At 44.5% G+C, this 12,898-nt stretch overlaps 1 protein-coding gene across 2 annotated transcripts in view; it reads right to left on the bottom strand.

Annotated features, from left to right (window-relative positions):
• RIPOR3 (RIPOR family member 3) overlaps positions 1–12,898 on the bottom strand; it is a 193,980-nt gene that overhangs the window by 53,726 nt on the left and 127,356 nt on the right. For both annotated transcript variants that reach the window (XM_060230799.1, XM_060230798.1), the window contains exons 8-9: positions 8,397–8,460; positions 5,544–5,587 (exon numbers count right to left, since the gene is read on the bottom strand). In XM_060230799.1, the coding sequence (XP_060086782.1) occupies positions 5,544–5,587; positions 8,397–8,460 (108 nt within the window). The remainder of the gene's footprint in view (positions 1–5,543; positions 5,588–8,396; positions 8,461–12,898) is intronic.

Here is a 12,898-nt window from a genome sequence, read left to right as displayed (position 1 = left end):
AGATTTGGGGGGTAGAGCCTAAAGACTGACCTCAGCAAAGTATAATGCTATAGAGACCACCTTTCAAAGCTGCCATTTTATCCAGGGCAACTGATCTCTGAAGTCTGGAGATCAGCTGCAATTCTGGGAGATCTCTAGGGTGGCCCCATGCATAGGTTGGAAACCCTATTGTACAGTGATAGGCAGTCCTTTTTCTTCTTCTTTAAGAACTATAGGTCCCCGTTCTCTAACCTATAGTTGGCATGGTTTAGTGATGAGTGTAAGACTAGGTCTTGGGAGTCTAAAATCCAAATCTCTCACTTGGTCATAAAGCCCCCAGAGTGACCTTGGGCCAGGCACTGCATGGTTTGTGCAGTTTGGTGTAGTGGTTAAGTGCGCAGACTCTTATGTGGGAGAACCGGGTTTGATTCCCCACTCCTCCACTTACAGCTGCTAGAATGGCCTTGGGTCAGCCATAGCTCTCGAAGAGCTGTCCTTAAAAGGGAAGCTTCTATGAGAGCTCTCTCAGCTCCACCTACCTCACAGAGTGTCTGTTGCGGGAGAAGGAAGGCAAAGGAGATTGTGAGCCACTCTGCAACTCTGAGATTCAGAGTGTAGGGTAGGATATAAATCCAGTATCATCATCTTCTCCTATTGGGAGCATAAGACAGGAGAGGGGAGAGCCCTGAACATCATTCCAAGGCCCTTGGAGGAAAGATAGGATAAAAACGAACAGACGGATTTTTGTTCAAACGTAGGTCTTATATTCTCCCTTGCACACACTCCTATGTGCAGGCACACCCTCTCTTTTTCAAGGCTTCCAAAATCATACCAGATGCATGCCAGACCACAGAAAGGACATTCATTCTGAAATTGCAGAGTTCCCCTACATAACTGTTGCTTCACTAGCATAGGAAGAGTTATCTAAAGATGTATGACTATGCCATGTTTCTTTTTTTTCCCTTCAAAAATCCATTTATAATTTTATCAGTTCTGTTTCTCTTCCTCTTTTCTTACAATGTGCTGTTATGTATGCTTTTATCCTTCTTACATGGCTTTTTAATTCTATATGCCTGTTATATACGCTGGTCCCTAATGTGCATGGCAAATAGTAAGAAAGTTACAACATATGCCAAAAAAAAGAGCTGTATTAAAAAAAATCCTCATTTCCTGATGGAAAATATTCACATACAAACAAGCTCAAAGCAGAAAACCTTGTTTTAATCATGCTAGATCCTGCCTTGCAGCAAAGCAGAATAAAAAGAGGTATTCAGTACCAAATCATAACTAAGGAGAAATTCAGACTCATCACCTCTGAAATGCCCTCCCCAACTGAGGCGTGCCTGGTGTCTCTGCCTTACTGTCTTGGCTCTTGTCTGCTTCCTTCTCCCTCTCTCTTGCTTCCTTCTGCATCTCAACTTGCTTTGCAAGGCTTACTCAATTGCACAAGAGCTACAGAGTAAAACCTCAGTTTTCTCCATTGGCTGAGGCTCCTTCCTCTCCTGAGAAGGGAGGGAAAGAGCTAGAGCTTCCTTTGCCCAGTTCCCTGGATCCCATGGGACAAATACAAAGAAAGTACCTTTAAGACCAAAAAGTGCTAATGTTTTAAGCAAGTTTTAAGGGTTTTTTAAAAAAATCTTTAGTCGTGTTTGTCTGTGTCCTTTAAAACGTTTATATCTCTGCTACCTAATCTTAAATAGGTACACACATGGCCTGGCCTGACAAGGTCTCATTTAGGTCAGATCCGGCCCTCATAACAAATGAGTTCGACACCCCAGGCTTATGGTGTTCTTTGAGTGTTTCACAACATTTTAAGTAGCTAAAGAGCCAGTTTGGTGTAGTGGTTAAGTGCGCACACTCTTATCAGGGAGAACTAGGTTTGGTTCCCCACACTTCCACACACACCTGCTGATGTGACCTTGAGCGGGTCACAAATACTCTCAGAGCTGTTCCTCTCAAGAGCAGTTTCTGTCAGAGCTCTCTCAGCTCCACTTACCTCACAGGGTGTCTGTTGTAGGGAGGGGAAGGCAAAGGAGATTGTAAGCCACTGAGACACCTTCAGGTAGTGAAGAGGGGGGTATAAATTCAGTCTCTTCTTCTAAATGTTGTTTAATGCTTGCTTTAACATTGATCTTCTAAAAATGGTTTTGTTGTCTGGTTTTTACTTTGTGAGCCATCTCAGAAAGGTGTCTTGAAGATATCTTAAAATCTTTTAAAATAAATAAATAATAGAGTAAGCCTGATCAAATCAAGCCCAAACTCTCCCTAGAAGCTAAAACGATGAAACTGAGGCTTTCATAATGTGGCCATGTTAAGAGAAGAGAAGAGTCACTAGGAAAAGACAGCAATGTTAGGAAAAGTTGGAGGCAGCAGGAAAAGAGAGAGACCCAACAGAAGATGGATTGACTCAATCAAGGGAGTTACAACCCTCAGTCTGCAATACTTCAGCACTTCGGAGGTCGCTAATTAACAAAGTTGCTGAAGCAGCTTGATGGCACATAACAAACACAGATTAAGCAGCCTCTATATTATGAGCTGTGGGGAATTTTGAAGGAGGCTTATAGAAGACAGTGGATTCTGCACACTTTGGGCACACTTTCCACCCATAGTAATGGCTGGTTTTTGTTGTTCTAAGTGGCGATGGCACAACCCAAGTGAATGGGGAAGCTATGGCAGGCAGCAGTACAATTTGTATGGGCAACATATGAAGATGCATTCTGTCAAGTCAGGACATTTGTCTGCTAGCACAGTGCTATCTGACTTGTGCAGCTATCTGACTTGGCCTCTAGTTGGGGCTGGAGACCTTCCAGAATTACAAATGATGGTTAGACAACAGAGATCAATTTCACTTGGAGAACAGGGATGTTTTGGAAGGTAGTCTCTATGTCATTATACCCCACTGAGGTCCCTCCTCAAACCCCACCCTAACCAGGATCCATCTCCAAATCTCCAGGAATTTCCCATCTCAGGATCAGCAGCCCTAGCAGCTCTCTGGATTCCTGGGCAGAGAAAAGACTTTCACACAACACCTGCTGTCCAAGATCTTCAAGCTGGAGCAGTAAAGAGCTCAACCTGGGACTGTCATGAGCCATGATGAGGGGGAACTGGAAGGGTTAACAGATCTGGAAGGCCAGCCAGTTCCTCAGCTAAACAAACAGCAGCTGGCCCATCAATAATAATAATAATAATAAATTCATTTTTATATCCCGCCCTCCCCCGCCAAAGGCAGGCTCAGTCACTCTCCAGGCACCAGTGTCAGCTGTTGATGATCAATCTCCTCCAAGCTCTCTGCCTCCCATCTCAAGAGTTCAAAGCAGGCTCCAGAAAGAACTTTCAGAGCAAAGACATGAGGCATGCCGATGCTTCAGATCTCTCAGCCCTGAGTTCTAGCAGAATCACTGCCACCCAGGAAGCAGGCTGATTGAGGCTTCCATATAGCTCCCACCCAGGAACTGGTAACCTTGTGGAAGCAACAAGTCTATTCTCTGGCTTGCATCCATGCTCCTTCCTGATCCTGACCTGCTTGATTTCCTTGGCACCTGAACTTTTGGCCATTGACTTCTGATTCCGGATTGTGATTCTGCATTAGTGACTTGGCTCCTGCTTGACTACCTGGACTTTGACCTTGGACTGGCTTTGGACTCTTGCCTACCTGCACCCTGAGAATATGACAGGGACCTTCTGCCCTCAAGTAAATACTCTCCAGTTGTGCCGCAATCCCTCTAGTCCTCACCTTAGGAATAGCTTGCTAGAAGTTTCATATCGAGCTCCACACTGCTTGGGGGCAAAGTCAGCCTCCACACAAGCCGAAAATGTGCCACAGGGTGGGGCTGTGGCTCAGTGGAAAAACCTCTGCTTTGCCTTGCAGAAGGTCCCTGCAATCTCCAGTTGAAAGGACCAGGGAGTAGGTGATGTGAAAGACTCTCTGCCTGAGACTCTGCAAAGCCATCACCAGTCTGAGTGGACCATACTGACTTTGATTGGCAGACTGTCTGATTCAGTATAAGGCAGCTTCATGTGTTCATCAGCCATCACCAGATTCTGGAGTACACTTTGAGTGGGTTTACAAATACGGCAGAATGAGATGGAAATAAAGTGCATAGAATGAAGAGATAAAGGGACAGATTGTTTCCCTTCACACTGTGTGTTGGGGAGGGGGTACCACTTCTGAAGGCCTGCCTGTGTACCAACTAACTATTATAAGAAAACAAGTATAGAGAATAAAAACTCCATAGCCAGTGTTCCCTCTAAACTGAGTTAGTGTGAGCTAGCTCACAGTTTTTTATCCTCTGGCTCACATGTTTTTGTCTTAGCTCAGGAAAAATGGTCCCAAAGCAAACTAATTTATGCAGTAGCTCACAACTTCAATGCCAGCAGCTCACAAAGTAGAATTTTTGCTCAGAAGACTCCACAGCTTAGAGGGAGTATCGTCCAAAGCCCTTTCCCAGATGAGCTGGCCTTATTGGGTGGTTTTGAAAATATGAGTTCCCCACCTGTAGACTGGGCCAAGCCTTATTGTATCACCTCAGCATTCTGCCACCTCAGTCCCCCACATGTGTGAATCAAGCCTTAGTCTGCTCAGGGAGTTGAATATGATGGAAGCCCAGAGAGCCACTGCTCTTAATGCAGTGGTTAAAGTTTTGAGCTAGGTTCATATCCCTATGCTAATACGGACATTTGCTGGGTGACCTTGGGACAGGCACACCATCTCAGTCTAATCTCCCTCACAAGTTTTTGTGAGGATAAAATGGAGGAGAATGGTGAAAGTCACTTTGGGACCCCACTGAGGAGAAAGGCAGGGTACAAATGAAGCAAATAAAACTATTCAGCCTTAGATGGTTACCTTGTTTACCTGTCTGGTTGAGTTCACTCTGTCAACAGGAAGCTACCTTATACTGAATCTGCGCATTTGCCTATCATGGTTACCGTGAAGTCATGTGAACAAAAATTCTACTTCATGAGCTACTAGCATTAAAGTTGTGAGCTACTGCATAAATCAGTTTGCTTTGGGGTCATCTTTCTAGAACGAAGACAAAAATATGTGAGCCAGAGGCTAAAAAAACTGTGAGCTAGTTCACACTAACTCAGTTTAGAGGGAACACAGGTCAGTATCATCTACTCTGACTGGTAATGGCTCTGCAGGTACCTAATTCCTTATTCTTTTAAACTGGAGGTGCTGGGGATTGAACCTGGGACCTTATGCCTGCAAATCAGATGCTCCACAGATGAGCTGCAACCTCTGCTGAATAACAGAATAATTACATTCCAGCAGGGACTGAACTGAGTCTCTAGAGCTTATTTAGCATAGAACTTAATTCAGTCCAGAATATATAGTTACATTTGATAACTCTCAAATTGGGCCTGTCCAAAGGATGCATCTCCTAGCTGTGTGAGTGGGTGGGGTTAGCTGGCATGCTAGTTATACACAGGTAAGTTACAGCCATGTCACCACCCATAAGAGGCACAGAAACCTCATTCATTATTCTAAAGGCTAAACCTGTTCTCACAGTTATCCCCCATTTGCATTTTGCAAGATGAAGAAACAGAACTGCTGCATACTGTACCTCATATTGGTCTCCCGGGCAGAGACGTGCATAACCCACCAACCCTGGAAACAATACAAAACAAAAGAGGAATTTGTAACATTCGTAGACTCCAAGAAAGGAAACCATTAACATAAATAGCTGGAGATCTTAGAAGAGAGAGTTCTGGTTACCATCCTTTCAAATAAACCCCATACAGCAGATTTAGAGCCAAATGACATGCCTGCCTTTTTATTTTTTGAGAGGCGGGTCTGGGTTCCCTGTGGCCACATATAAACTACGGGGAATGGCTTTTAAAAAAAATAATAAAGCAGTGCCCGTTTGGGCTTGGAATGCCATCACAGGAGAAAGAAGGGATCCTGCCTCTCCCCCAGATGTTTTCTAAAACAGCACTGGAGGGAGGGCATTATTTCCCTTGTTTATGCTGCTCCATATGGAGTATTCTGTGTCCACGGAGGAGCAAAAACAACTCTCCCCTGCACCCCATGCTGTTCTCACATGGGACAAGGGCTTGGGGCAGGATCCCCTTCTCCCTGCTGCTTTACTTCTTAAAAATAACTTGCCTGGAGTCAGCACCACCACCACCACCACTGCGCTGACCCCAGGGGCCTGCAAGCCCGGCCAAAGGTGCACTGCACCAGCAAGCCTTGAAGCTGGGGGAGTTGTCTGCCAGGTTGCAGCAGAGTGTGGCATTGACTGAATCTACTTGGGAGCCAGTCAGCTTGAAGAAGTCCAGCCACAGCTGTAACTAGGCAGAGGCTATGGGGCAGTGCCCCCTCCCAAATCTGCCACACACACCCTCTCCTGGTCCCTTGACCCTCCTCTCCTCTTGTTTATGATTTGTTAAACAAATTAGTGCCCTCTCAAGGAGAAAAAAATCCTAGATATGGGCCAGAGCCCAGCCAGCTCTCAACGCCACACTCAGTAGCAGAAGCCAAGCCAGCCCAATGTCTACCAGAGGACCCTGGCACTGAGATCCAGGGGAGCTTTGAGGGTGGGGGGTGGGCCAGGAGCTCACTAAACCTAGCCAAGTATCCATTGGCCTAGCTGCCTGTCACTCTTCAGGCCTGGGTTGGGGAGAGAGAGGATTGGCTGAGCCCAGAGTTGGCCCTCCCTTGGGGAAGTATTAAAAGGCATGCCCAGAAACAGCCTGCCAGGAAGAGCCAGATTCATTCCCTGGAAAGTGGGAACAGGCACTTGTCAAAGCAGTGTGGGGAGACTGGGTAAAAGGAAACCTCCTCCTCTTGCTCTGCCTTGGGGCACTTGCCTAACAAAAAGCAATCCTAGAGAGCGAGGCAACTCTGGAATCCGACCCAGCTCCAGCAGATCCTGACACAACTATTCCATGCAGACCAACTCTTTTAAAAAGCAGATATCTAGTTTAGCCGTTATAGCCAAGCCTGGGAAGTAGCAAGGCTTTTCCAATAATCTTTCTTCAGTAAAGAGTGCTTCAGCACACAGGCAAGTTACTCACCTCCAGGAGACAGTTTCTGAAGAGCTGGCACAGCGTGGTGGCCAAAACACGGAGTTGTGAATCTGGGTTCAAATTTTACTTTTGCCATAACCTCAGGGACAATCATCATTATGCCTGGAGTTTCATGGAATGCTACCCCTTTTTTTTTAAAGAGGAAGAGGGAGGGGCAGGGATGCCTAACACTTCTCTTGCCATTGCTCTTCTCAATATTGCCTCCCAGATCAGCTTTCCTTCTTTCCATTGTGACAGCTTTGCTCTTCTCATCTCAGCAAAGCCTTCTGAAGGCACTGCCCTGCACATGAGTTAGGTCAACAGCTGCCCTTCCCTGAACATTCTCTGTTGTGGCCTCCACACTGCCATCAATGCCCCAGAATGCCAAAACAGAGTCATTTGAGAGGACATTTTTAATGCAGGGTTGTAGTTTTAATGAGCTAGTTTTTATGGTATTTGTCAGGTTTCAGTTTTTGTAATCTGAAAATTGCAAAGTATACCTACATACACAAAAGAGGAAAAGATATATGGGCTTGGGGCAGGTTCCCCTTCTCCCGCCTGCTTTATTTTTAAAAAATAACCAGCCTGGGGTTACCACCACCACCACTGGGATATTCTACTGGCATTATGATATCCAGGAGGGGGCCCTTATTTTTCCCCCTCTGCACAAAATAAGCACCTGGAGCAATTTTGAAAGGGGGGAAAAAAAGCTGGCACAGGATGTCATTAGGACCCCCTTCTCCATTGGATCTTCCTCTATTCCTATTTGGAGCCTTCAACATCTGTTTTGTTTTGCTTTGTTTCAATTAAGAGCTGGAATGTTGCATGGTATTCCATGGATAGTCTGGCTTACATTTAGTGGCCTCTAGCAAGCCATTCATCCTACCTGGTACTTGTATATATAATAATTCAAGGCTGCTTTGAGCACATTGAACAAAGCACAAATAGTAAACATTATTATGTGAGAGACAGCTGGAACCACCAAAGTAGAGAACATCCCTAAGCAGAAGTAGTTTTCATGTTTTATTAAATACTGGGATATTCTACTGGCATTCTGATATCTAGGAGTTTCAAAGCCTCCCAAGAGATGCTGTGATAGCCCCACAAACAGTTTGAGAGTGGGGATCATGTTGCCACCCAGCTGTTTTCCAAGAGCACTTATATATTTGTACCATCAAGAAACAGGGAAGATGTGCCATAATATCTGCGGAGGTAGAAGAGGAGGAATATGAAAACAACCACCGTACGCCAGTTAGTGATCTTATCAACAGCCAAAATTTAGATCACTTTGAGCGACTTTGCTTGGTGGATACGACCACCTGTGCTCTTGAGGCTACCATTTCCAGTGCATCCCTAACAACCATCCTTCCGCACTCAACTCAAACCTTCCTAGGAAAAGCTCCATTTACCTTTCATCTTCAAGTGAAATTCTCCCAAGTGTACTTCAAGTGCCCCCTCAATTAGACACATATCCTAAAAGAAAAATATGCAGTATTGGCATTGAGCATGCTGGGGCATGTGTCCAGTATGCATTGGTGGTTTCACTATCACCATAAGCCACCAGCACTCAATTCATCAGGTCATACAGAATGGCATGGCAGAGCCGAGTCTTGTAAGTTAAGCAGGATTGGTACTAGCATGGTTGGTACTTGCAAGGGAGACCACCAAGGAAGATTCAGCAGAAGGCGGCAACGGGCAAACCATCTCTGCTTCTCACTTGCTTTGAAAGGCACTTGCTGGGGTTGCAACTTGACTGTACCTATGTACATACTCAATCCATTGTGCTGTAAACATGGAAAGGGCAAATGCTGGCAGATTTCTGACCAACAATGTAGATATTCAATATGTGGTTCACAAGCCAAATGCAGCAGACCTGATCCTGGAATGTGTGGCCCACTCAAGATTTTAGCAAAAGAGATTATGGGCCTGTTTGCGTTCAATTGCACTATAGTGAAATCATGAGACTTGGGCATTATGAAGAATTACTAGCAAGCATCTGCCTTATTTATCAATATGGCTCAGTTTCAAAACGGACTGATGGAGCTGAAAGTAAAACATACCCGTCAAGATGACACAAAAGTCAACTCCAGAAGCACCTTTTAAAGACCAACAAAATTTTCCAGGATATAAACTTTCACTGAGTCAAAGCTCACTCTGGAGAGCCAGTTTGGTGTAGTGGTTAAGTGTGTGGACTCTTATCTGGGAGAACCGGGTTTGATTCCCCACTCCTCCACTTGCACCTGCTGGAATGGCCTTGGGTCAGCCATAGCTCTGGCAGAGGTTGTCCTTGAAAGGGCAGCTGCTGTGAGAGCCCTCTCCAGCCCCACCCACCTCACAGGGTGTCTGTTGTGGGGGAGGAAGGTAAAGGTGATTGTGAGCCGCTCTGAGACTCTTTGGAGTGGAGGGCGGGATATAAATCCAATATCTTCTTCTGTCAGGTACAAACAGGAATGAAGATCCATTCACCCTTATATCCAGGTCAGCTTTGTTTTTGACTCACAAAAAATTATACCTGAAAAATTTTGCCAATCTGTAAGATGCTACTGGACTCAAATTTCATTCTGCTACTACAGACTAACACAGCTACCCTCCTGAAACTGTCTTCAAGAAGACACAGTAACCCTGGAATTTCAGAAATGAACACATGAATTCCAGAACTGTCCTGAAATTTCTGGAGATGCAGCCAAACTCTGGGAAATGTTTGGGTCCACCTAGATCTACCAAATACATTTTCTTTCATGAAACTGCTGAAATTGCATCTGAGAGCCACCACTGGTGATATAAACCTGGGGTCAGAACCAGTGCTCCGTGTAAGCTCTGGAGTCTTGTGAACAAAAATTCTGCTTCATGCGCCAATGGCATTAAACTTGTGAGCTACTGCATAAATTAGCTTGCTCTGGGGCCATTCTTCCTGAGCTAAGACAAAAAAGTGCGATCCAGAGGCTAAAAAACTGTGAGCTAACTCATACTTACTGAGCTTAGAGGGAACAGTGATCAGAACTGAGATGTGCTCTGACTGAATACATCCCACGATTCTTGAGAACAGTTCTGTCTCTTAAATACCAGTATTATAATTACCCTGACCTGGATAACTCAGGCTAGCCTGATCTCAGCAGATCTCAGAAGTTAAGCAAGGTTGACCCTGGCTAGTATTGAGAGGAGTGAAATAATGAAATGAGCTGAAACAGGAGGAACCAAATGTAATGTCTTAGTGATTGTTAAGGTGCAAGGAGCAGAACCGGGTACAAACATTTAGTAACCATAGCACAGGGGTAGTAGCCATTGTTAAAACGCAGAAACCGAAAAGAAATAACACGGCTGAACAAGCCATGGCAACAGTAAGATTAATAATAGAGATTAATCAGCAATAGAAATTAATCAGCAGCAAGTACGCAGGCGTAATCAAGTAATGAATATTAACTGACACACCCCACCTCGGGGAAAAGTAAATTTAAATGCACATGCAATGTATGTAACGGGAGGGGTACATGTCAAGGAGGGGGTGAAGTAGGCGTGCCGGGTAGCCTGTACCCTCTAAGTACCTCAGCCTATGGGGAAAGGAGGAGGGACTCATCGGCCGGGAGTAAAGGATAAAATGGCATGTATGGAACTAATCAGGGAGCTCGTTGAAAAGCGACTCCCCTCTTTCTTGATATCAATAAAGTTGTATACTTCAAAGGAGACTCCCGACTGACAGCTTTTTCTTTGCATCTCCTGGAGGGGCCAGGGGAGGCATACAAATTGTCTCTAACAATTGGGGGCTCGTCCGGGATCACGTGACCTGTCACCAGCCCACTCAGTGAACTCCAATTGGGAAGGTGCACCTCGTGAGTATTTCACGACCCATTGGATCTCCGTTGGCTGGGATTGGAGACAGCTCAAGACCCGTGACACTGTAGATCGCAGTCAGTCGGTGACGCTCCAGGCAGGAGGGGCCTGCCAGGCAGGAGGGGCCTGCCAGAAAGACGAGCTCGCACAAACTTGGAAATCGGGACGTCCCGTCTAGTTAAGGTAAGACCGCGGCAAATGGGAAATAGAAGTTCTCAGTTTAAAGAGGGTAACGGATCTGGGGAGGCTTAGGGAATCCCCCGGATACAGGCAGACAGTCATTTAGCACTGATGCTAAAGAAGCTGGAAGGATAGTCTTAGACTGTTTGAATAAGGAGAAGATGGTGAACTTCTCTGTTTTTGTGTGGCCAAAGTATAAGTTGCGGGGACTTATCTGGCCTCCCTTTGGTAGCTTTGATGAAACAGTGAGACAGCTGTTAAACATTTATATTAATGAAAGGAGGCCTTGAAATGAGGAATCCAGTTACGTGGGGGCATGGATGCCTCAACCAGGATCACTGGTCTGCATGATGAAATTTAAAAGGGAAAAACAAAAAGAAATGGTTGCTTTTAGTGTGGCCACACCAAAGGGAACTCTCTTGGCTAAAGTCTCTTGGGGAGGGACGGTGGCTCAGTGGTAGAGCATCTGCTTGGAAGCAGAAGGTCCCAGGTTCAATCCCTGGCATCTCCAAAAAGGGTCCAGGCAAATAGGTGTGAAAAGCCTCAGCTTGAGACCCTGGAGAGCCACTGCCAGTCTGAGTAGACAATACTGACTTTGATGGACCAAGGGTCTGATTCAGTATAAGGCAGCTTCATATGTTCATGTTCAAGTCTGGATACCAGTCTCCAGGTGTAGCCAGGAGACATCCTGCAATTTCTCTAGATTGCAGCTGCATTCTTAAAGTATTCCAGGAACTTCAACCTGGACATGGTTATTGGGTGATCTTTGTCAGATAATCCTCTTGTAGTAAAGAAATGAGTGTTGGGAAACAGAGAGGGGAGAGAACTGGTCAACCCCCCCCCCCACTCTGTTGGAATATTTTTTCCTTTTCCTTTCTTTTCCCTTCTTTTGTTCTTGTTAGTATTTGGTATTTGTAAAGAAGTGACATATCTTTACACTTAGTAAAAAGTGTAAGTTCTGTCTTGCATAAGTAAACTATTTTGGAAATGTTGTTGGAACATTATAAAGAAATACATTATAAAGAGAGTGTTGTCTATATAGTCAGAGATTTAAAGTGTTTGGAAAGTAGTAAAGTGTTAAAATAAAGTTTGCTTTCATGGTTGGAGTGTAGCAGGATAACTGTGGCATAGAAGGTTAAAATAGCTGAAAGTATTGGGAAGGATTTCTTTCTTTTAAAGTGGTAATGAGAGTTAAGAGTTTGTTTGGTGTACATATTTTGAGTAACTAAAACAGATTCAGTTGCTTTCCTTGTAAATTGTTTGGCAAAACCTTTTATAGACCAAACTTTGAGCCTTTCTCCTGCCAGGAGACTGGCATCCTCCAAGTCCTAGCCCCTCCTTTTGGAATGTTAGGAAACAATACAATATGTAGCTAAGTTGGAGAAGGCAGGTTCTTTCTCCAAGGATTTTTTTTCTTGCTGAACAGAGGTTTGCCTTAAAACAAAGCAGAGTTAAGTATTCAGAATGAATGTAAGATGAGAGGGTTTTTTAAAAAAGTTTTTATAAATTAAAAGGACAGTTGTAGATAAATTAATTTTAAGCATTTACAGCTTTTAAACCTGGTTTTTATTAATGTTCTGTAAATAAACAAGGAAGTTGTTGAAGCACAATTAGTGGGAGAAGAAAGTGCAATGTTTATGTCATTGGTTATAAAGAACATGATGCTTTAACCCTAAAAGGGTGAGGGCCAATGTTCCCTTTAAGATGAGTTGGCATGGGCAGGCTCATGGATTTCTAGCCTTCAGCTCACACTTTTTGTAAAAGTAGTCCCAGAGCACAACTGCCAGTACTCGGCAGCTTAAAAGGAACATTGGTAGGGTTAAAATTATGCACTATTAAAAAATGCACTATTATATCAGAAGTTGTGGAATAAAAAGTGAGGTATTTGAATTGGACCCCCAGA

The sequence above is a fragment of the Heteronotia binoei genome, chromosome 2, assembly GCF_032191835.1.
Source record: "Heteronotia binoei isolate CCM8104 ecotype False Entrance Well chromosome 2, APGP_CSIRO_Hbin_v1, whole genome shotgun sequence".
Taxonomy (NCBI): Eukaryota; Metazoa; Chordata; class Lepidosauria; order Squamata; family Gekkonidae; genus Heteronotia; species Heteronotia binoei.
Note: the sequence above shows the minus strand (reverse complement) of the source record. Positions and strands in the feature narration are given on the sequence as shown.